General features: G+C 37.7%; 2 protein-coding genes and 1 pseudogene across 8 annotated transcripts in view; 2 read left to right on the forward strand and 1 right to left on the reverse strand.

The window, feature by feature from the left end:
- LOC126616149 (uncharacterized) overlaps positions 1 to 12,798 on the reverse strand; it is a 90,099-nt gene extending 77,301 nt beyond the window's left edge. The window contains exon 1 of the mRNA XM_050284153.1: positions 12,784 to 12,798. The gene's annotated coding sequence lies outside the window, so the exon portion shown is untranslated. The remainder of the gene's footprint in view (positions 1 to 12,783) is intronic.
- Positions 1 to 15,381, forward strand: part of LOC126616153 (uncharacterized) — a 42,784-nt gene extending 27,403 nt beyond the window's left edge. The window contains exons 1-15 of one of the 7 annotated variants that reach the window (XM_050284158.1): positions 1,135 to 1,229; positions 1,522 to 1,626; positions 2,049 to 2,149; positions 2,296 to 2,363; positions 2,474 to 2,549; positions 2,664 to 2,716; positions 3,195 to 3,313; positions 4,313 to 4,398; positions 13,915 to 13,982; positions 14,075 to 14,153; positions 14,252 to 14,322; positions 14,431 to 14,503; positions 14,586 to 14,638; positions 14,855 to 14,985; positions 15,104 to 15,381. In XM_050284158.1, the coding sequence (XP_050140115.1) occupies positions 2,147 to 2,149; positions 2,296 to 2,363; positions 2,474 to 2,549; positions 2,664 to 2,716; positions 3,195 to 3,313; positions 4,313 to 4,398; positions 13,915 to 13,982; positions 14,075 to 14,153; positions 14,252 to 14,322; positions 14,431 to 14,503; positions 14,586 to 14,638; positions 14,855 to 14,985; positions 15,104 to 15,237 (1,014 nt within the window). In that variant the 5' untranslated portion in view covers positions 1,135 to 1,229; positions 1,522 to 1,626; positions 2,049 to 2,146 and the 3' untranslated portion in view covers positions 15,238 to 15,381. Of the gene's footprint in view, positions 1 to 1,134; positions 1,230 to 1,521; positions 1,627 to 2,017; positions 2,150 to 2,295; positions 2,364 to 2,473; positions 2,550 to 2,663; positions 2,717 to 3,194; positions 3,314 to 4,312; positions 4,399 to 13,914; positions 13,983 to 14,074; positions 14,154 to 14,251; positions 14,323 to 14,430; positions 14,504 to 14,585; positions 14,639 to 14,808; positions 14,986 to 15,103 lie in introns of those variants that run through there. The other 6 variants (XM_050284157.1, XM_050284160.1, XM_050284159.1 and 3 more) reach the window with 6 other exon arrangements.
- Positions 15,382 to 15,452: 71 nt separating this feature from the next.
- On the forward strand, positions 15,453 to 21,754 carry LOC126616979 (dolichol kinase EVAN-like; annotated as a pseudogene).
- The last annotated feature ends 3,504 nt before the right edge of the window (positions 21,755 to 25,258 follow it).

A 25,258-nucleotide genomic window follows, 5' to 3' on the forward strand; every position in this document is an offset into this window, starting at 1 on the left:
AAGGGGTGCTACCGCTATTGCTCAGCTTAAAAAAAAATAAAAAAATAAAAAAATATTAATTTTAATTTGAATATATCATAAATTTTGAAGTCAAATTTATTTTAAAATTTTCGGAACATAATTCATATTTATTACATCTTGCAAGACCTTTAAAAGATTTCAAACGTTTATATGTCAACAATTTATTTATTTTCATATTAATTTATGTGATATTTGTACGCCATTACATATGTGTGACATAAATAAACTCTTCAACAAGATAAAATGGTGCGTATGATTCTTCACATTTAATGTATAATAGTATGATAAATGTACAAATCTTCAACAAGAAAAAATAATGCGTATGATTCTTCGCATTTAATATATAATAGTATGATAAATATACTAAGTACAAAATAAAGCATATCTAAATATAACAAAAAACATGATACAATAAAAATATGCATTTCTATAGATTTAAGTTTGAAAAATTTTAGCCCGGACTTTCGAATTGAATGCATACGTTCCAATTGCCATCCAAATTTTTTGAAAAATTTCGGATGAAAAATGTTTGGACTCCAAAAAAAAGTTTTTCTATTTTGGATTGGATTTTTATATCTAACTTGCACCCCTCGTTGCAATTTAGGAAGTTTGATTATTGACTAAGAAAAAATAAAAAACTAAAAAAATGATATTTAAAGGATTGATTATTATATGTATTTAATACATTTATTATTTACGTTTGTGGTTCATGCATATAAATAGATTAGATGCAAAAACAATCTTGTTTGTGGTTCATGCACCCAGCCGGCGGGCAGCATAACGGAGCGACTTCGGCGTGTGCGACAGGCTGCAGGTTGACCCTGGTATACAAGGACGCACAGAGCAGAGCGGAGAAAGAAATCGACTTGGGAGTCGGAGAGGAGAAAAGTAGAGAATGCAAAGCAAAACCGGATCAGCCAAACAGGTATGTCCGTAAAATTCTAATGTAATTTGCATGGATGGATGGATGGATGGATAAATTTGAATAGGGATGGATAATTGTGTAGATAAAATAATTGATTTATTCGTCAATTTACCAAAACCCTAAATTTCGACTTTGTTCTTCCATCAGTGAATTCTTTTCATCCTAGAACGTTAGTAAATGCTTATATATGTTGTTGTGTTGTTTGAAAATTTTGCAAACAAGAGTGGGATTGTATCCGTGGAAGTGGAGAGAACTTTCGAGAATGGAAGCGCTTTTCGACACGGTGTGTTTGTTTACTTTTTTTGGGTTGTTATTGTATATTTTATGCAATTATTAATACCCATGTTTTAATATGTGGTGATGGTTGTGGTGTCAACTTTTTGATGTTTTTAATTCTTCAACCTTGATGAGTTCAATGAGTTTTGGCACTTCTGGGATTGCATTCAAATTGCGGGTTTTTTATGCCTCTATCTCGAAGGAAGGAATTTGTATTTTTAAGGCATAATACTATTCATCTTGATTCGAAATCAACTGCGGTTTTGATAACGATCTTCCTCCCTCTTGCTCTGTTACAGGGGCCTTGATGTCTGAAATTGACCTTGCAAATATGAGCGACGATGAAATTTTTCACATGCTCGGTAGTGGGTGAGAAGAAAGCACTTTGCTTCCATTTCGTCCAGGTCTGTTTGTTTACTTTTTTTGGGAAGTTATTTGTATATTTTATGCAATTATTAAAACGCAATATTAATACCATGTTTTAATATGTGACGGTAGTGGTGGTGGTGGTGCCAGTTTTTCGATGTTTTAATTCCTCAACCCTGAGTTCAATGAGTTTTGGCCCATCTGGGATTGGATTCAAATTGTGGATTTTTTATATGCCTCTATGTCAAACGAAGGAATTTGTATTGCCGGGTTCTAAACATGACATACACTTTGTTTGGCAAGGCTGAATCTTTTGTTGTTTTATTTTTCGTTCAAAAATATAAACGTAGCGAATTATTTTTACTCTTTGTGATATATGATGCCTTCTGTACTCTGTAATTTTATTTTGGAAGACAACTTCTTCTTGTGATGATCATGTTTTGTTGTTTGAAATTTTCAGAGAACATTCTCTGCAGACGCGAGATTCCAGGAGTTACTGTTATTCCAAGACCCATTGAACCATTGGACCATTGGAACTCTTCATTTTACAAGGTTAGCATGGTAAGAATTGAGCTGAATCTAATATATATATATATATATATATATATATATATATGTTTACATCCGTCCTGCTCCCTACTTATGCATTGTGTGTGCATGGATACTATGTTCTAATTTGATCCCCTATGCACATGATTCCGGACAAGGCTATGCATGCAGACAAATCTAGGCTCACGGACGTAAATCTCTCCTCTACCTCGTACAAAGAGGCAATGTGCGTTTCCAGCTCCCTTGTGCTTTACCTGTCTTCGTTTGCTTCGATGCAATGGAAATGGAATAATGGGATCGTTATTTTTCTTATCTACGCTTTTGATGTATGTTCAGGTCATTTTTGGAGGAGTACAATGAATACGCTATAAATGCTTGGAAATTGAGGGATAGCCAACCAGATCTTGTCCCAGTAAGTTTTTGACTGCATCCGTTATGTTGTTTGGTTTTTCTTCGTTTTCTTTTACTCCTATGCATTCAATGGAGGTAATAACCTGTCCCTGTTCTAATTTGAGCTTCCGTGCAGGTTAGCGTTGAGAAACTTGCAGGGAGTAACATTCCTGGCTTGGAGATGACAAAGTTAGTCTCGGATTCCTCTTTTGCTTTGGCTATCTTTATGTTTATCACTATAATGGAATGGGATTGTCCCTTGTTTTATGTATACTTTCGGTATATCATTTGTTCCAAAATCCATCTTGAAGGGCCAGTACTACTTGTCATGCCCACAGATAGCATTTAGTCACGTGTGAAAACAAAACGAAACAACAAAAAAACAAAAACGTGGACCGGGGGGGGGGGGGGGGTGATTGATCTGATACATCAGGTGATGTTCTAAGACTATTTACATCGTGGTTAACACGAAATGGCTGCCTAGGCAGCGACGACTTCCTACCAAACAATTTTCATACTCCATGTAATTATATAACATTTGCATGCAAAAAAGAAAATGTGCTTGATATTGCATAGGCAAGCTCCAACCTAATTTGTCTTCATATCTTATCTTAGATGAAGGGGCTCGTGCATGGTTTTATGGCCTATTGTGTGTCTCTGACTGCAGGTACCACGTCCGTCGTGATGTGCCTCTCAAAAAATTTGTTAATTATATTCGAAATCTTGTTCGAATTCGAGCAGGCCAACCTATGTTTGTCTATTTCAACAACACTGAACCTCACAGTGGTGAGTAGGGATGGGCAAATACCCATTGGTTATGGTTAACCGCGGTTACCCGTCCATTTAAATTAAACGGTTATGGTTATGGGTAACCGTTTAGATAAATAAACGGTTATGAGTATAACCGTTTACCCGCGAAATTTAAATGGGCGGTTATGGGTATTAACCACGGTTATAAACGGGTAACCGTTTACCCATTTATTTTATATATGTAAAACTAACACAAACCATGTTCTCGATCTAATAATACTTAGCACCCAATAAATTAGCAAGGAATTCATCGGTCATTCTCTCAATAACACTACTACAGGAATGATGATTCTCATCATCAAGGAATTGGCCAAATTAATTTAAATTCCTTGCGGGTAACTGTGAAATTGACAGAAATGCTTTGACAGAAATGTCTTCTAAACAATTTTTGTAACTCAATAATACTTAGCAAATATTATATTTACCTTCATTGGTAACAGTTAAAAATATCGTTCGTAAACTATTATTTCAATTATTGGAATGGTATAAGGACTTTTAAAATTAAAATATGGAAATGTATGATGAATGTACCTATAACGATATTTAATTGTCAAAAAAAAATTTATGACAATTTTTTTTTAATTTTCAAGTTGTTAAAAAACATGTAGACGGGTGAAAAAATGGTAATGGTAAAAAAAAAGGAAGATAAACGGGTTAAAAAGGATAAATGGGTAAACGGGTATTAAACGGTTACGGTTAAATGGGTATGCGATTATGGATATGGTTAACCGTTTATAAACGGTTATGGGCATGGGTATAACCGTTTAGGCAATTACCCAACGGGTAAACGGTTATGCGAGTATGAGCATAAACGGTTATGGGTAAATTAACCGCGGTTACCCGCCCGCATAACCATTGCCCATCCCTAGTGGTGAGCATGGCTGCAATCCATTTTTGCTGAAGGCCTAATACTATTCATCCTGATTCCGCATCAACTGCTGTTTTAATAACTATCTTCTTCTTGCTCTGTTACAGGGGCCTTGATGTCTGAAATTGATGATGCAAATAAGGGTGAAGATGGATTTCTTCACATGACCTATAGCGGGGGAGAAGAGAAAGGGGTACTCAGTAGATGCATTGATAAATTACTATTAAGAATTGTAGTTCACACATGTTTATTTCTTAGTCATTCAATGAACATACTCCTGTTCTAATTTGAATGTTTTACGTAGATTGTTGAGTATGACGCTCAAATGTGTGACTTAAGTCTTGGCGAGGTCGTCAAGATGAAGGAGAGGAAGTTAGTCTTCAACTCAATTCACTGTGCTTTAAATATCTCGATTTGTATTTGCTACTATGGAATAAGATTATTCCCTTCACTTATGCTTGTAGGATAAAAGGGGATTTTATTTTGTCAAAAGGCATTGTTATGTTAGACAGTTGGAATGATCATCTTAACAAGGAGCATATGGTAAGAATTTGAACTTGTATCGAGTATTTTTACGTTCAAAACATTCCAGGGATATACCGTTCTAATTTGAGTTTGCTATGCATGTGATGGCGGAGTAGGCTCAGCTTGAAGAGAAGGCTGCGCTTGAGGGAAAACCTGCTGCTGAATTATCCACTTTTATCGGAAAGGAGTTAGTTTCCAGTTCTCTTGTGCTTTAATTCTCTTGATTTGTAGCACTAAATTGAAACTGATGGGTTAGTTAATTTTAAATGTATGGTTTTGAGTTATGTTCAGTTTATGGGAGTCATGCCAAGAGCGCGAGCTAAATCCTTGGCTGTTGAGGAAGAAAAGACCAGATCATATACCAGTAAGAATTTGACCACGTCAAATGTGTTAATTCTCTCTATGAATTAATAACTTCTTGTAATTTGAGTCTTTGTGCTGTGCAGGTGAATGTGAAGAAGGATCCAAGCAGTAAAATTCCTGACATTTGCATGAAGAAGTTAGTTCCCGATATCTTTTTGCTTTATTTTCTTTCTTGATTTGTGAACAAGATTGTCCCCTTTTATACGTATGCTTTGTTTTTGCTTTGCTTATGTTATGTCATTCGTTACGAAGTTGGTCAGAAAATAGAGGGACGAGAAATAAGTTATATTGCTTGTCTATGTGAAGGGGTTCGCACACAGATTTATCGCCTATACTGTGTTTGTGACTGCAGATTCCAAGTTCATTTCGATTTGCCTCTGAGCGAATTTATTGAGTTTATTCGGATTCGGATCGAGTGGAAAGAAGGAAGGCCATGGACAAAGCCTTTGTTTTGAAAGAGTTTAAACTAGGTTTCTAGAGACTGATTTCATATATTCAACTTAATTGAATTTTGTTAAGTTACTCTACAACAGCAGCTTGATCTTTATACAAGATTTTCATACACACATGCAATAATAAAAGCTACGCATGCAATAAACAACTAACAGAAAGTGTTTGTCTAGCTGTGTTATTCTTCTGTCCATCTTCATAAGCACATGGCTTAGCCTGTGTTATTCTTCTGTCCATCTTCATAAGCACATGGCTTAGCAGCATAATCATTTCAAGTCAGCAGCACATGACTTGGTTTATCACGCCCCCGCAAGCTAAGCGGTCGACCAAGAACGGGAAGCTTGGAAATAAGAAAGTGAAACCGAGTGGAAGACAAGCCTTTGGTCAGAAAATCTGCTACCTGATCCGAAGATGCAACATATCCCACAATAATTTCCTTCCGAGTAACCTTCTCACGAACATAATGATAATCAACTTCAACATGTCGCATTCGTGCTTGATATACAGGGTTCGAAGCAACGGCAAGAGCACTTATATTATCACACCATAACCGAGGGGGTGTAAGAGAAAGATGAAGATCATGAAATAAATGGCGAAACCAAGACAAAGTAGCAGCAGTATAAGCGAGTTGACGATACTCAGCTTCAGTGCTTGAGCGAGAAACACCACGTTGTTTCTTGGAGCTCCATGAAATTAAATTAGATCCAAGAAAAATACAATAACCGCCCGTGGAACGAAGATCATTAGGATCACCGGCATAGTCCGCATCCGCATAAGCGGTGATGGAGAGGGAACTTGGACGATAGAGCAAGCCATGATCATGAGTGCCTTTAAGATAACGCAAAATGCGTTTGACAGCAGCCCAGTGTACCGTTGTGGGAGAGTGCATGAACTGACATACTTGATTGACAGAGAAGGCAATGTCGGGACGAGTAAAGAGCAAATACTGAAGGGCACCCACGACACTACGGTATTCAGTAGCATCAGAAAGAGGATCTCCTTCGTGAAGAAGCAAACGACGACCAGGAGATGATGGCGTGTGGATGGGCTTGCAGTCGGCCATGTGTGTGCGTTGAAGAAGGTCCCTGATATATTTGGCCTGGGACAAATGAAATCCAGATGTGGTACGAGTAACCTCCATGCCTAGAAAATAATGGAGAGGCCCAAGATCTTTCATAGAAAAAAGTGAGCCAAGCTGAGCAATGAGTCGAGCAATCTGCGAACTATTATTTCCAGTGACCAAAATGTCATCAACGTAAATCAAGAGATAAATAATGGTGGTGCCATCAAAGTAAGTAAATAAGGATGAGTCAGCTTGGGAAGCAACGAACCCGAGTCCCTCTAGATGATTGGAGAAGCACTGAAACCACGCCCTAGGGGCTTGTTTGAGTCCGTAAAGCGAACGTTGCAATTTGCAGATATGAGTTGGAAACTGAGGATCAACAAAGCCCTGGGGTTGTCGCATATAGACATCTTCAGAGAGGGAACCATGTAAGAAGGCGTTCTGAACGTCCAACTGTCGGATAGTCCAATTGTAATGCAGTGCAACAGAAAGAATTAATCGGATGGTGGCGTGAGTAACCGCAGGACTAAACGTTTCAGCGTAGTCGAGGCCTGCCTGCTGATGAAAGCCATTAGCAACAAGTCGTGCTTTAAAGCGTTCGATGGAGCCATCGGATTTGCGTTTGATTCTGTAAACCCATTTGTTGGGAAGTACATTAAGATGTGGTTGATGCGGCACAAGAGTCCAGGTGCCTGTGCGTTGGAGAGCGGTGAACTCCTCAGCCATGGCTTGACGCCACCGTGGACATTTGTTAGCCTGTGTAAAACTGGAGGGTTCAACCAAAGGATTAGCAACAGCAATTAAAGCATAGCGGGGATTAGGTTTACGAATGCCATCTTTGGCTCGGGTAAGCATGGAGTGAGATGGTAGAAGAGGTGTCAGGGGCACAGTGCTCGTGATCCCAATATTCGCAGGGGAAGGGTTAGAGGTAAGGGAAGGAATAGTGGGTGGTATGAGAGGGATAGTTGGGTTGGCAAACGGTGGAGTGGTAGTAGATAAAGGTAGAGATGGGTTAGGATTAGGTGGCAAGGTTATAGGGTGGACACGGTGGGAAGTGTGGGTGAGTGGGTTTGGAGGTGGCAGTATGGGATCAATGGTGATCATGTCAGGGGATGGAGTATGCAGAACCGGAGGAACAACCATATCCTTATAGGGAAAGCATTTTTCATCAAAAATAACATGGCGAGACATAAAAATTTTACCCGTGGATGGATCAAAACAACGATAGCCCAGCTGATTTAAAGAATATCCAAGAAAAATACACTTTTTAGACCGGAATTGAAGTTTGTTTTGAGTATATGGGCGAAGATATGGGAAGCATGCACATCCAAAAACCTTTAAAAATTCATAGGTAGGAGGAGTGGAGAATAATGTTTGAAAGGGAGATGCATTATGTAAAACTTTGGTGGGCAAGCGATTAATCAAATAATTGGCAGTGTGAAAAGCCTCTACCCAAAACGTGACAGGTATGGATGCATGAGAAAGAAGGGTAAGGCCAGTTTCAACTATATGTCGATGTTTACGTTCGGCAAGGCCATTTTGTTGAGGGTGATGAGGACATGTAAAACGATGATGAATGCCATGAGAGGATAAATAGGTTTTAAAAACATGATTCATATATTCACCACCACCATCGGTTTGCAAAGATTTGATGTGTCGACTAAACATATTTTCAACGAGTTTCTTGAAAGTGACAAAAGTATTAAATACTTCGGATTTGAGTTTTAAAGGATATATCCAAGAGTAGCGCGAATAATCATCAATAAAAATCACATAATATTTAAATCCATCAATCGAGTAAGACGGGGAAGTCCATACATCCGAATGAATTAAATCTAAAGGAAATTTGGAAATTGAACTTGAAAGCGGGAGGGGAAGCTTGTGACTTTTGCCTAGAGGACAAGAGTGACATAGAGCAGAAGTCACATGACCATGAATTGGCAATTTATTTCTAGCAACTAAAAACTTTAAAATAGAAGAAGAAGGATGCCCTAATCTAGAGTGCCACACTGCATCAGAGACGCGACCACCATAAAATGCAAAAACGCCATGTTTATTGTTTGATGAAAGACTGGAAAAAGGATAGAAGCCGTTCTTACTCCGGCCTTGCAAAAGGATCTTCCCTGTTGTTAGGTCCTGAACACGATAAGAATGGGGATATAAGGTCAGGGAGCAGTGGTTATCCATAGTAAAACGATTGATAGAAATAATATTGGTGGAAGCATTGGGACAATATAAGGTGTTGGAAAGATTAAAGGTATGGGAGGGAGTGCGAATATGTGAGTGACCAACTTGAGAGATATGCAAACCTGTGCCGCCAACTACACCATTCACATGGTGATTTCCATTGTACTCTCGGGGATCAGCCACTTGTGTCAGATCATTCGTAATATAAGCATTAGCTCCAGAATCAAAGAGCCAATTTTGAACTTGAGGAGGAGCCACGGGGAGATGGTCAGGAGCATGAGCAGCAGCAGCAAAGGCTTGAAGCTTGGGCGCAGGAACACGACCTTCGTATGCCATGTTCATACGATTGTAGCAATTGATAGCAGAGTGACCAGGTTTGTGGCAGATTTGACAATGAACACGACCATTGGGATTAAAGCCATGACTTTGCTGAGGGCCAACAGCAAGGACACCATCATTAGGAGCACGAGCTCCTGGCTGTTGAATCACGCCACGACCACCAGAAAAAGGACCACGGCCGCCACGACCCGCAGCAGCATGAAAGCCACGACCACGACCAGCACCGGCCTGAAAACCGCGCCCTTCACGGCCAGCAATGAGAGCAGTAGGGGCAGCATCAAGATGGACCACCTGACTCATCTTGTGACGACGTTCGGCACCGAGAAGCAAGGCCTCCAAAGCACCATAGGAGATGGCATCCTCGCGAGCTTGAGCAGACGAGACGGTGCTTTCAAACGCAGGACCAACATTGTTGAGAACAATGGCAACCAAGTCCGAGTCTGAAACAGGAGACCCCGAGAGAGATAGAGTGTCAGCGAGAGAGTTCACACGATCCAGAAAATCAGCAATGGATGAATCACCACGATGCGTGTTCATCAGATCACTCCTGAGTTGTAAAAGACAACCAGTGGATGTGGAAGCATAACGTTCTCGGAGAGAAGTCCAAGCGGAGTGAGAACTATTTTTGCCAATAAGAGTGGCCAAAACAGTGGGGTGAACGGAACTGTTGATCCATGATATAACCATGGCATCCTGCTGCATCCATAGTTCGAAAGCAGGGTTGACAGCAGTGGTGAGATTGCCTTCAGTATCTTTGAGAAAAGCCGAAGGACACAGATTAGTGCCATCAACGAAGGAGACGAGGTTCCTGCTACGAAGCAGGGGAAGCATTTGCGCATGCCAAAGAGGGTAGTTGGTACGATCAAGCTTGATCGTCAAAAAATTGGAGACATTAGGGATAGCAGAAGGGGTTAGGGCAGAAGAGGAATCGGAGGAGGAAAACGCAGAAGAGGCCATAGTGAAAAAAAAAAATTCTAGGGTTGTCGTGAGACTTTCTTAGCTCTGTGATACCATGAAAGAGTTTAAACTAGGTTTCTAGAGACTGATTTCATATATTCAACTTAATTGAATTTTGTTAAGTTACTCTACAACAGCAGCTTGATCTTTATACAAGATTTTCATACACACATGCAATAATAAAAGCTACGCATGCAATAAACAACTAACAGAAAGTGTTTGTCTAGCTGTGTTATTCTTCTGTCCATCTTCATAAGCACATGGCTTAGCCTGTGTTATTCTTCTGTCCATCTTCATAAGCACATGGCTTAGCAGCATAATCATTTCAAGTCAGCAGCACATGACTTGGTTTATCATGTTTCTCTATTTCAAGAACACTGATCCTCCCGCTGGTAAGCAGAGCTGCCAAAATATTTTGTTTTAGAGCGACAATCGGCATAAGGATATCCATCCATCCATCTTGTTCCCAAACTGTGGTAATAACTCTAATTTCGTCCAATGTTGTTGCACACAGGTACCTCGATGTATGTAATCGATAAGGAAAATAAGGATGACGATGGATTTCTTAACATCACCTACAGTGGAGAAGAGAAAGGAGCCTGGACGCAGTTAAACAACGAGGAGTTTGCTCATAAAGTAAAAATCTAAGAGCTAGGAGTCAGTAATGTGAGTTGCTTAGAGGATATGACATAGTTGAAGACTTAAAACTGATATTGAGAGGAATGGCGTTGCATTGGACTTTAAAATGCATCGAGTTGAAATGTTTTATCACCGACTTTGCTTACAGATGATATGTGTTTATATACAATGATATTTAGATGCATTGGAGTAGAAATGTTTTGATGTTTTTTCTGTTGTTATTTGTCTAATTTTGTTGACATGCTTGTTACGCTGCGTGTGTTGGTTACTATATTGTCTCTTCAGGACATCCTTCAAGTTGATTCTGGCGTAGGCGCTTGCTGTCGAACGACTTGGGTTGGGCTTGGTCGGTGGCTGCCGAACGACTTGGGGTGGGCTTGGTCGGTGGCTGCTGAAATATACCACTTATTTCAGTCGGTGGCTGCCAAACGTCGTCGGTCGTGTTTGATTGGTTGCTGTCAAAAGCCTTCAGTTATGTTCGATCGGACCTGCTGAATATTTGTGCTGCGTCCCATATTGGTTTGTCGAACAACTGAAGAAACCAAAATTTCCTAAAAGATAAAATCACAAGTTAATCTTATATTCTTAAGTTAGTCTTATTTTTGTAGGGTTTGGTTTTTATATTTCACACACTTTAATAAACAACAATTTTAATTAAAATCTACCGTGGAAATCGATTTGTTATTCACACATCTATTTTACTTTTCAAACACTTTTGTTATTTCTAGTTTTTAATTTTCTTCAATTCATTTGATTTGACGGATGAAAATTGAGAGAGATGTATGAAAAGTAAAAATAGTTTGTAAATAGCACTACCTTTTTTGACAGGGTTATTTATTTATGTTTGAAAGTCATAGTTGGTCGAATTAGACCACAATAAAATAAAGGATTAATGGCGCGTTTACTAATCCGTAATCAAATTGAGAGGAATCGGATTGAGGAGAAATTTGATTGAGGAGGAATTGAAATGAGGTGGAATCAGAATCAGATTCTTGTTGAAATTGTTTACTAAAACTGTCTGGAATCGGAATACAATTCCATAAAGCTGTTTACTAATTCAGTAGAATCGGAATATAAACCAGTATGATTACTAAAATGCCCTTGTCCCAAAGCAAATATTTTATATACTTTTTTTTAATAACATTTGATATAGTATATAATAGTAACAAACTGATTCTGCATTGAGTAACAAACTGATTCTGCATGAAGTAACAAACTGATTCTGCATGAAGTAACAAATTGATTCTGCATTGAGTAACAAACTGATTCTGCATGAACTAACAAACTGATTCTGCATTGAGTAACAAAATGATTCTGCATGTATTTACAGAGTTACTTTAAATCGATTGAATTTACTCTAGGTCGACTGATAAATAAAATGGGTCGACTGATAAATAAAATGAGTTGGGTGAAAGAAAAATAAGTCTAGGTTAAAAAAGGATAATCTTGAAAATAATGAAAGTAAGTGAGGGCATAAAGGGAAAAAAATTATCAAGTGGATTGCCCAAGCCACTCGGAATCCCAATACCTTCTATATCTTAGGAATCCAAATCAGCCACATTTTGGAATTGGATTCCAAAATTTGTGTGGGACCTACTAAATTTTGATTCCCCCAGATTTGGTAAACACCGGAGTATGCCGTAATCGGAATTCAATTCCGTTTCTTGATTCCGATTACCCTTACGTAAACGCGCTATAAGTACTTAGAACTCCCAACCTTTTAGTGTCACTCTAAATTGGTCTAAACCTTTTTCACATTCCAAATAAGCACTCAACCTATTGAATATGTCACATCTGTTAACCCCAGTTGAAAGTTTGTTAAATTAAGTAGGCTTACTTTGTCTCCAAAATCAATAGAAGGTCATGGAAGCATAGCCTTCACCAATTAACAGTTACCATCACCCGCATCATGTTATCACCTTCAAACCTAATGCAAAACCATCAACTCCACCCTACAACTCAGGCTGCCAATATCAAGAAGAAGGTCATAGAGAGAGAGAGAGAGGGGTTTTTTGAGAGGGTATTTTTAGAGAGAGAGAGAGAGAGAGAGAGGAGAGAGAGAGGGAGAGTACTGGTTCAGTGTGTAGGAGTGATGGTGGGTGGGTTTGCATGCTCCATGTGTAATAACCTGAAAACGTGGAGAGAAAGATGTGGGTTGATATAGAGCTGAAGAGAACTGTTAGATGACGATTTTTCCCTCTCACTATTTTCAGACCCCTTGTAAAGGACCAGGATCCTCTCCTGAGCTAAGGATGAGGATCCTCCTCATCAAGGGATATGGGTCTTTGGATGAAAATCCAACGGCTACAAACAGGGGGTTCCCTTTAAAGTTATAATAATTGTAGCCGTTAGATTTTCATCCAACGGCCCACACCCTTTGATGAAGAGGATCCTCATCCTTAGCTCAGGAGAGGATCCTGGTCCCTTGTAAATGACCACTTTTTTTTTAATTTAAAAAAAAAAAATAGAATCTGACTAAAAAGGGAAAAAACTGGAAGCATACTAATTTACTCATATAGCTATTTTTATTTTTCCGATGGAATTTCAAAAGGAAAAACAAATTTCTAACCAAAAAAAAAGAAGCCAATTCTCACATGCATACTACATGTGACAAAAGATTATTTAAAGTATAGTGAGAAAAAGATTCGAACAAATTTATTCGTTTGTTACTCTTACATTTTATGAATCTAGATCTCTTAAAATTTTTGCTCCTACTTTTTTTTATTAGTGAGTAAGACTAAGACTCCATGAGAAAAACTAACAAATTTCTTTCTATTTTACTCACTAATTGAAAAAAAAAATAGGAAGGAAAATGTTAGTGTTTTCCATGTCAAATGAGAGTTGAAATTGGAGGGCTACATTGGGCACGGCAAATAACCCAAACTCACGAGGATAATCCTCATTCTCATCTAGAAAATTGACCTTGAACTTGCATTCATTTTGGATCAAGATTTCATTTGGTTTAAAGAATTTCGCCATGTAATTATTAATTTGATACTAAAAAATAGCAATTAGTAGATGCATTGATAAAATAGCAATTAATAGCAATTATTAATTTGATACTAAGAGAAAGGGGTACTCAGTAGATGCATTGATAAATTACCATTAAGAATTGTAGTTCACACATGTTTATTTCTTAGTCATTCAATGAACATACTCCTGTTCTAATTTGAATGTTTTACGTAGATTGTTGAGTATGACGCTCAAATGTGTGACTTAATTCTTGGCGAGGTCGTCAAGATGAAGAAGAGGAAGTTAGTCTTCAACTCAATTCACTGTGCTTTAAATATCTCGATTTGTATTTGCTACTATGGAATAAGATTATTCCCTTCACTTATGCTTGTAGGATAAAAGGGGATTTTATTTTGTCAAAAGGCATTGTTATGTTAGACACTTGGAATGATCATCTTAACAAGGAGCATATGGTAAGAATTTGAACTTGTATCGAGTATTTTTACGTTCTACACATTCCAGGGATACACCGTTCTAATTTGAGTTTGCTATGCATGTGATGGCGGAGTAGGCTCAGCTTGAGGAGAAGGCTGCGCTCGAGGGAAAACCTGATGCTGAATTATCCACTTTTATCGGAAAGCAGTTAGTTTCCAGTCCCCTTGTGCTTTAATTCTCTTGATTTGTAGTTCTAAATTGAAACTTATGGGTTAGTTAGTTAATTTTACATGTATGGTTTTGAGTTATGTTCAGTTTATGGGAGTCATGCCAAGAGCGCGAGCTAAATCCTTGGCTGTTGAGGAAGAAAAGACCAGATCATATACCAGTAAGAATTTGACCACGTCAAATGTGTTAATTCTCTCTATGAATTAATACCTTCTTGTAATTTGAGTCTTTGTGCTGTGCAGGTGAATGTGAAGAAGGATACAAGCAGTAAAATTCCTGACATTTGCATGAAGAAGTTAGTTCCCGATATCTTTTTGCTTTATTTTCTTGATTTGTGAACAAGATTGTCCCCTTTTATACGTATGCTTTGTTTTTGCTTTGCTTCTGTTATGTCATTCGTTACGAAGTCGGTCAGAAAAAAGAGGGAAGAGAAATAAGTAAGTTATATTGCTTGTCTATGTGAAGGGGTTCGCACACAGATTTATCGCCTATACTGTGTTTGCGACTGCAGATTCCAAGTTCATTTCGATTTGCCTCTGAGCGAATTTATTGAGTTTATTCGGATTCGGATCGAGGGGAAAGAAGGAAGGCCATGGACAAAGCCTTTGTTTCTCTATTTCAAGAACACTGATCCTCCCGCTGGTAAGCAGAGCTGCAAAAATATTTTGTTTTAGAGCAACAATCGGCATAAGGATATCCATCCATCTTGTTCTCAAACTGTGGTAATAACTCTAATTTCGTCCAATGTTGTTGCACACAGATACATCTATGTATGTAATCGATAAGGAAAATAAGGATGACGACGGATTTCTTAACATCACCTACAGTGGAGAAGAGAAAGGAGCCTGGACGCAGTTAAACAACGAGGAGTTTGCTCATAAAGTAAAAATCTAAGAGCTAGGAGTCAGTAATATGAGCTGCTTAGAGCATATGACATAGTTGAAGACTTAAAACTGAAATTGAGACGAATGGCGTTGCATTGGACTTTAAAATGCATCGAGTTGAAATGTTTTACAGATGATATGTGTTTATATACAATGATATTTAGATGCATTGGAGTAGAAATGTTTTGATGCTTTTTCTGTTGTTATTTTTCTAATTTTGTAGACATGCTTGTTACGCTGTGTGTGTTGGTTATTATTCTTGGTGTGCGATTATTTAAAACTACACTTCTTAATCCTTAAAAAAAATAAAAAAATAAAAAAAGCCGACAAGTTGGTGCCAATTCCCGCGAAAAAAAACCCAACGACTCCTACCTCTCAGTCCTCTCTCTGATCCTTCAATCGGTTCCAATTCCGTCGTCTCGAACCTAGAACAAGCTTAGGATCGCCAATTTCAATGGCGGCCATGGCATTTGCGATGGCCGGAATGATGAACGGAGAGAGAGCTGTGGTGTTGCTGTTCATTTCTCGCGTCCTCTTCTCTCTCCCCATCTCTCTCCTCTCCCACGGCATCGCTCTCTCTCCTCGCCCTCTCCGCCCTCTCCCTCGACATCCTCACTGATTCTTCCACCTCCCTCTCCCAATTTAGCACCAGGTACTACTCCTACTCTTCTGTTTCAGTTTTTTCAATTGCTCTTGTTAGGGTTCGTCCAGTGTTGAATGTGGGCATTGACTGTAATTTTAATGTTTCAGGCCGGGTGCTTCGTCGGGTATACTGTTAGGGGCTGTCGCGTTGCCCACTGTTTTCATATCCAAAACGATACAGCTTTCGCTGGCGGTTTCATTGCACCAAGTTTCTATTGAAGGTACTTTGTGTAGTTTTCAATTCACCGTTATCCGTGGCTCCTAATCATAATTAGCATCAAATTAGTAAATGTATCATCTTTAGTTCCATCACTGTACAGATTAGCTGGAAAAGTTCAAACCTTTACGGTTATGTTTCAGTAGTAGACATGAACATTTCGTTACTGGTGGGATTCCCTTGTGGAGTCCACGATTGAATGTGACTGGATTCTGTTGATCATGTAAACATGCTCGGGTTTTTAAATTCTGTGGGCTATTCAACCTTGTGCCATTTGGGATTTTGGAAGCCGTTGCTATTTGTCGGAGTACTGGTTTTGATAAGATAATGTTGTTACATTAGGTCTGACACAGTCATAGTAAATTCTTAGTCTACTTCAGACACTATAGATAAGGCAATAGGCGATATTTGAATAGATTTGAAATGTGGCTAGTGGGGAAAAGCATGAAAGAATAGATGAGAAGGGAAAATGGAGTTCTTCTGTCTGAAGATCAAAAGAAACCTTCCATTTGCACACGAGGATAATTACGCGTATTTTGAAGTAATTCCTTTTTTAACCGAATATTTATGTTGATTCTTAATTCTGCCGAATTTGTACTTGATACTATATTAAGAGAGAATAATATGGATGAAATCGGTATTTTCCTGTGATCCTATCTATAAGATGAAATGATAGAAATGAAATCTTGGGAGTTCATTTTCTCCGTTTTATATGTTTATGAACAGTTGAAATTAGAAACAGCATTAGTCCCAGGCTCCCAGCTCCCAAGTCACATGGGATACAGGAAAAGTTGTTATGGTAGAGACATTTTTTTAACTTGGTGCATAGGTCCTCATAGAATAATGTTTCCTCTCTCTTGAAGATCATAACCTTCCTTTTCTCCTGTTCTGCCTCTCTCTCTCTCTCTTTCTCTCTCTGGATGTAAACTTTTGAAACTTTTTGTGTTAACTGGTAAACTTTTTCATATGAAGCCTTTAATTGATTTTACAATCTGATGGGGTTCCATGCTTCCCACTGTTTCGTCTCACCTTTGTCTGATATGGTTCCTCTCTATTATGCTGATGATATGTTCAATGTTACCATCCAGAACTTGAATTTTTGACGATGCAATACTGGGCTGCTTCTGCCAGCTGCCTGTGTGTGCTGATTTTTCTCTGCATAACCATATCGTGTGCATCTGGGAATATTGCTCCACCTTCATGTAGTATTAGGCATGCAAAGTTTAGCTTAAGTTGCTTAATATTGCACAATGCAGTGTGCTCTCTGACTCTTGGTACAGTATCTCTTACTAGTAAGTTTCCTGCACGTCTTTGAATCCTCTTTTCTGAATTGATAACATGGAAAGTGTTCTCTACTTATGCTTAAGCCAATAGTAATTGGAAAACTGAAACATGATTTGCTCATTCCGTACAGGCTTTCAGACTGCATTGAAGTTATTATGGATGCTCTTCATGGATTGGTAGCTGTAAAATTAATTCAGCATGTTCTTAGAACTTTCCCATCTTGTTCTTCCATTGGTATATGCCTTGCTACTTTTTCAATTTCACTTACTTGTTCTTGCAAAATGCAATGGAAGTTTTCTTATTGATTGAAGGGGACAAAACATAACTGCTAAATTGAAATGGTTGCTATAGCTTCTTAGGAATAGATTGACTATTCACTGCTTGCTCATGTTCCCCTCATGTTTTAGTGGCTTTCAGTGGTTACACAACTAAAAAAACATGAATATGCATTTGCCCAGTCGATATGTTCGTCTGGACATTTAAGTTATTTATCCATAATAGTATGACATTAATTAATTCATATTGAACACTTCATGTTGAAGTGCTATATCATTAGTCAGCTAATGTGCAGATCTCTCTCTCTCTCTCCCTCACTTTATTTTTCTTTGTATTTATACCTCTCTCTGATGATTATTATTTTGGGGCATTTCTCTGGTTTTTTCTCAGTAGATGTTGATGTTGCATGTCTTTTGTTTCTCTCTAGGGGAAGCGTGTTTAGTGACTTCAGGTCTTGTTCTCTATTTTGGTGACATATTGGCATATACCACTGAAAAGGTTATTTCTTTTCTGCTCTAATTAGTTTTTTTTTTCTCTGGTCAAACTGCTTATATGTACTCATCCTATTGGTCATGACATTTCTCACACAGATGTCTGGGTTTTTTTATAATCAGAGGTGTTACATTATGGAAGTAAATGAAGTGAGATTAGTATTATTATGCAGGTATGCTTTCTTAATAGATGAAATTGATTGCAAGTGGTCTGGCTGGAAACCCATCATTCTATTTTATGCAGGTGTTGCTGCTTGGCCTTCTTTTCCCAATGGCCTTTAAATTTGTTCTCCGAATGTGAAGTGAGGACAAACAACGGGATTTGGAGATCTGTTATCTTCTTTTCTTCACTTGGATTTATCATGATTGTGATCATTCCATCGTGGATGCGGTTGGTTCAGGATTTTCATATGCATCCCTTGTTATGGTACAACCTTTTCCAATAATTTATTCTATACTTGTTACTTCAACTGGATTTTTTATTATCTTCTATAGGACATGGTTATTAGGTTCTATTTGGTGGTTACGGTTGGTTTCACCATAGTTAGGTGGTTTATATTTCACGTAACTGGTTCTGAAGTTCACAGACGTGTGGAATGCAAGCTTTCAATGGTATTTAATAGAAAATCACTGCTACAGTCTGGGAACAAAACATCAAAGGGTCTGCATGCTAGTTGATATTGTGCATTGGCACCGATTCAACTGAATATAAACAACTAGATAACAAACTAACCTCTGAATTAAGTCTCACTTAGTATTGGTGTGCACAGTTGCATAGCATGACTTAGTCAAGAATTTGAAATTAGTGATAACAGCAAAGCGGCTTTCCATTGTGATCACCCATAATTGCAGTTACTGAGACTTTCTTTATGTTACACTTTCTGTGTGTTTGCAACTTTACTAAAACACATCTACCACCATTGTTAATAAAAAAACATTCACATAGTTTGAATGGTAGGTTCTACCAAAACCAGAGTTATTAGGATCTTTTTTATGTTTGGGTTTGCGGTACTGGCATCGGATTTGATGTGCTCTTAGCCCTGGTGTATGGCGCATAGCGTATACTAGGTTACCTAATATAGAGTTGTAAGTTTGCAATATTACACATATCACTTTGGTTCCTTGCACACAACTTGACTACATCCATCCATGTGCTAAAAAATTCATAAATACTTAAATTAGAGTCCATAAAATCAATGGATTGCATATATCATGGTACAACAGAATTTTCAGTTTTTTAAGTTTTATTTATTTTTGACATTTAATCTACTTTTTATTCTCCATATATCATGGTACACTGGAATTCCAGTTTCAAGGAACCGGACTGCCAGAGACCCATGAATTGTGGTAATTGATCTCAATTATGGTCGGTGAACCTTGCATGGCTTAAGACTTGTATAAGGTTCCTTTTTTTTTTTTTTTTTTTTTTGTTACATAAGTTGGCTATTTGCTGTGAGCGATTATAGTTTTGATTCTGTTTACAAAAGATTAGTTTATTCTTTCTGATGGCTGTCTTATGTCGGCATTAAATCTCTTTTTTCTTTTGGCAGGGTACTTTCATTTATTTTTTCAGAACCACTTAAGAGATTATCTTTGTGTGCCTACTGGATCTGTGTGATATTTATTTCTGTTCTGAGGTTCTACAACATTTCAAAAAGTAGCAAGATTGAGAGGATTCTACTCCGAAAATACTACCATCTGATGGCTGTGTCAATGTTTGTGCCTGCTCTTATCTTCCAGGTAATTTAGGACTAAAGATTGATTGTCATCCAAGTATACGTTTTTTATCGCGATTCTAATTATGTGTGTTTATATATGCTCCTTGTATGTTTCTTTTGCAGCCGGAGTCTCTTGATTTTTCATTTGTGCAGCTTTGGCAGTTTTCTTGGCATTGGAAATTATTCGAGTAAGTTTCAAACTAAAACCTTATGTTGATGTCTAAAATTTGTGTCTTATGCAATAAGTAAAATCCACTTGTTGAGGACACAATATTTCCAAGTCAAAATCCTGTATTTGAATATTTTGGAAAGGCGATTCCTTTAAAAACATGTTTTTGTCTGTGTGTGGGTGAGTGGGTGTGTGTGTGAGAGAGAGTGTGTGTGCATGTATATAATTGGGGATGTTAAACTTGTTTTGAAGTCTATCTTCTTATATCATTTGCTTGACTATCTTTGTACAAGGTATGGAGAATTTGGCGATTAGGACAATCTGTAAATAAATTTATGAATGCTTTCACTGATCATCGTGACTCAGATCTTCTTATTGTCAGGTATGGGATTCCTTCTCCCCCCTAGATCAAAGCCCTAATCTCATAAGTTTGATTCAAATAAGTCTCATGAGTTTTGTCTTTTATATTATATGTTTTGTCCGCCACTTTTCACTCTTATTGGGATGCGCTCGTCCTATATGGATGTCTTCTGGGTACATTGATCAACCCCTTGATCCTTTTTCTGGAATTTTGGATCTCGGAATTGGAGATACAATGATGAGTGTACTTGCACTAGAAGAACAGGACAGGAAACAACTATTTCTTAATGTTATTGTATTGGTTCAGCTTTTATGTCCAGGCATCAGTCCTTGGGTACAAGTATGGTGTCCTCAGGTGGAGCAAAACTGGCAGTAAGTATTTGTATTAATTAATTTCACCAAAAAGGTGTTTCCATTAATTTGCTTAATGTATGTCACCAAAAAGGTGTTTACATCTATCTTAGCTGCTTTCTTAGTTCTGCTTCCCCTTCTATCATCCACTGGATATATTCTTACGGAGGTGTGCATATCTATCAATCTCTCCCTCTGCCAAACTAGCTATAACTGAACTGGTTATTTTGTTAAACGGGTTTTAGAAAAGGATTTCGTGCATAAGATATTTATTGGTCGGACATTACAGTGTCAAGTCACTTAGTGAGTTGAGGTGCACTCTATGAACCAGATGAGTCATGCATGTGCAAGAAACTCTTGTCCATTAGTGTTTCCTAATTGGAAACAAAGTGCATACACATCTAGTTGTCACCGAATTAGGATAATTTTGTGCTGCAGGTTTTTGCCCGCATGGTTGATAATGCTGGTGGTTTATATATGCTTTTGGTGCAACTTTTTCAGCATTGGTGCTCTCTTCTCCTAGCCGTGGCCGTAAGTGGTATGTTGGAGGCTTACACAGCACAACTTGTTAATGCATTCATACCGCTCATATTCTACAGCCTTCTGTGTTTGTAAATGGTGCTCCAACGTCCTGAACGAATGCCAGTGAAGAGAGCTTCCCAAAATCAGCTTCTTTTACGTTGATGAGCTTCCCGTGAGCACTTTCTTTTGTACATAAACAACTAATCTGCTGGCCGAGGATACATACAGATTGTCGAACCAAATTCCTCCATAGGTTGGAATGATTTTTGTTTTAGAATTTAGGAATACATATAAAGGGCAGTTCACTTAAACGTGCCTACTATGTCGAATTGGCATACAAGAAATTTACTTTGTAGTTTTTATTCTTTATTTTTCCCAGAGAAAAAGTGGGTTGTGAGGTTGGTTAGGGGGATAGAGATTGTAGGTACGAGGGATCCAGATTTTGTTGGGATATTCATACATTTCGTTGTGTTAATACAAATAAATTATTTTCTGTTATGATTGGCTCATGATTGTCGATCGACTGCTCATGTTCTTTCTCATTCATTCATAAATTATGAGTTAGCCTCTTGAATTGTTGTAGTGCCTATGATTGTAAGAGAATCATGACCGCCACGTTGTGTTCCCGTTACGTAAAAAGGTCTTTTATTAGACCAAAAGAAATTTGGAAGCTCAAATATCTGAAGTTTAATTATAGCAATGGTTCTTGATCTTGGCACCATATTTTTTCCGTCTCTAATATTTTATCTTTTGTTTTTAGTGGTCTCAAACTTATTCTTGTGTGATCTGCATTTGTTCGCTTTATCCATTTTTTCTGTACAATTTGAGGGCAAATAAGGCAATTCAAAAAATTAATCAAACAAAAATTTCAACTTCTTAACTACAATAGGGTGGATCAAGTTCAAGATATGTCCTCCCTTGCACTTTTGTTCGTTTTATTTGATTATTTCACTTAACTTTTGAGGTATTGGGATGAGTTTTCAAATGTGCCCTTAAAGTTACATAGAAGTAGAGGGAGTTATAGAAAAGGGGATGGAGTTAAGGAATATAGAACCAAAATGCCACGTTCGAGTGAGTGTGAGGACTTCCGAACAAAAAGAGAGTGAGTATGACGCAATGAATAAAGAGGAAGATTCTGACCACTAAGCCAATTCACCACTTGTGGTGAGAAATTCTGCAATATAAATATCATACTAGCTGAGCAATGTCAATATGTATATGTATATATGTATCCGGTCGAGGGGTTCCAAGACCCCTGAATTAGCCATAAACTATAAGTAAACTACTTCATTCCTGTACAGAGCAATAAAAAGGACTAAATTAGCAATTTAGCATTGTGTTGTAATAGCATGACAGCACGCTTAAATCTTACGACTTTTCCATGCATATGTAGAGTGGGTAGGACCTTGCTGTTTCTTTTATTGGAACCTTCTGGTTTGTATTTGAAAATTCTGTAAGTATAATACACACACAAGTTGTATGACTAGCAGCCTTTAGGTTAGGTACGTCCAAAGTTGGATTTCCTCTAAAAAGGTCGTACCCAGTGCACAAGACTCCCGCTTTACGCAGGGTCTGGGAGAGGTGAATGTCGGCTAGCCTTACCCCCATTTATGGAAAGGCTGCTCCCAAGTCTCGAACCCGAGACCTACCGCTCATGGACGAAGGCACTTTCCATCGAACCAAAGTTGGATTTCCTCTCACTAATTAAAAATCCTTTGATAGCAAAAGCCATGCCAAAAATATCTGAACCCTATAATTGCAAACTCATCAAAAGAGAATACAATTCCTCAAAGAAAACGGACAGTTAGTCCTAAACTCAAAACTCTAATCACGAAGACTAAACTTTGCAATTTGATTAAAGGCACCATAAGGAAGGACTGCATTGCCCTCTGATGATTTTGCAAATGTCGGCTAAGAAGCTCTACTATAAGTTACCTTCAATAAACATCGAGTATCCTCCTTGTAGTCATATGCTAATTGCATAAACCACAACAATCATCGCTGCTAAGAGTTGAACAAAAAACACCAAAATCGTGACCATGACCACAACCACAAAAACTCTACTAGACAAAGTGGGAGAGAGAGATCACAACCATAAAGACTCCTCGAAAGTGCAAAAGAGCGACCACAACTGAAACAGAGAGGGAAAGAAAGGGAAGAGATCAAGAAAGATTCCCGCCGACCCCAAGACTAGAGGCAAGAGGTCGGCAGCTAGGATTTTTCTTCTTGTAGAATTGTTACAAGTTATGTTACCCTTAACATAATTTTTAAATGAAAGTTTCATATGTCCCAAGTAACCTTTTTCCGACCACTAAAATTGGACGAAAATACTTTGCAAGGGAAAATACACACCAACTACCAAATGTACCAGTCAAATATATTTGATAACAACAATGTCAGAAATGTACTAGATACTGTAAATAGGATGCCGATACTAGCCAATAACGTCAATTTCATTATTAGAATATGCCGGAAAATGAATTTACAACCACGCACATTAGCAGTTTTTTTGTATTTGTCTCTTGATTGATTGGTTTTTCACTCAAGTAGTACCGTCCTTTTTGTTTTTTCCTACTGCAACCTTGTTAACTAATTTAGTTGCTTAGAAAACACATGGAGCCTATGTCAAGGCCTTTTTCAATAATGAATCAATCTTGAAATTAATTGATGGCACGATGTGTCACTATTTATCCAACCTACATTGCTTGGTCTTTTTATAGCAAAATATATCTGGCTGGACAGCTAGAGTTGATCCCACAAAACTCACCTTTTTCCTTGCTATCACAATACTTTCTGAGCTTTTTCTCTTTGATTACATGTCATCGACAAAAATAGTGGACCTTGAGATTGAAAAGGCACATATAAGACTAGACGAGGGAGTGAGTAATTACGTGTGCAAAATTCAAGCATTTGAGGCCCTTACACTAAAACCATATTTATATGATGACCTAATGGTGGCTTTTGGGGTGATGCAATGCCCCAAAATTATAAATACAATGGTTCAAACTCTAGACTATAACGTAATGTCACTAAACAAAATGGTTGATGAGTATTGAGAAATACGGCAACTTTATCACCCTCTGCCATATGGTGTGTGATATAGTTCTAGTTCAAGGAAAATGTGGCTTAATCCGCGGGAAAGGTTTGCTAATATCTCTTAAACGAGTATCTTTAAGATGAAGCTTGATTTACAGACTATTCAAAAAAGGTTCCAAGTCTATTAATTAGTATATCTTTTAAAGATTAAAGAGTTTGTGATCAACTTTTTACTGTCGGAATTGAAAATTTAGATGTTCGTAAAATTGAATCGTTCATACCATGAATGACGACATAGCTTATGTATCAAACTATGCTAGTTTACAATAAGATATTTTCTTTATTTAATTTGGTATATGCATTGGTTATGCTAGTTTCTGAGATAACCTTCAAATTTTGGGATGCATTTAAATTGTTGCACTACTGTGATGGAGGCATCTGGATTTTGACACACGTAGAGAAAGCTGTGGCTCTTTTTGTACGGCCCAATCTTTTAAAGAATTATAATTGACCACTTGTCTATGTATTATGAGGATAATATTACGAATCTATTTATTTAAATTATATTTGTAAATTATATGATATGACGGTTAATAATTGAATTACTAAATAAATGTTGATTAACGTATTTATTCTTTATTGATGACATATCACATAATTCGTAAATCTAAAAAATTAATCTACCTAACAATATTACTTATATTTTGAGATGACAGGACAAAAAGGACGGAGTAAGAGCAAAGGTTCAAGTCCTTGGCACCATTTTATGTACACCACAGATTATGTCCCTGGATAAGTTTCCATTACCATATCTCTCGAATTTTCTAGGGCACTACTAATTACAAGCGCACTCAATTTTTTACCTTATGACAAGTGGAAGATAAAATTCTTAACAAGTTGAAATTTCGAAAAAAATTAATAGATCAAGAGAAAAAAAAAAAAAAAAAAAGCTATATGGGGAAGCC

This window comes from Malus sylvestris, chromosome 3 (genome assembly GCF_916048215.2).
Source record: "Malus sylvestris chromosome 3, drMalSylv7.2, whole genome shotgun sequence".
Classification (NCBI taxonomy): Eukaryota; Viridiplantae; Streptophyta; class Magnoliopsida; order Rosales; family Rosaceae; genus Malus; species Malus sylvestris.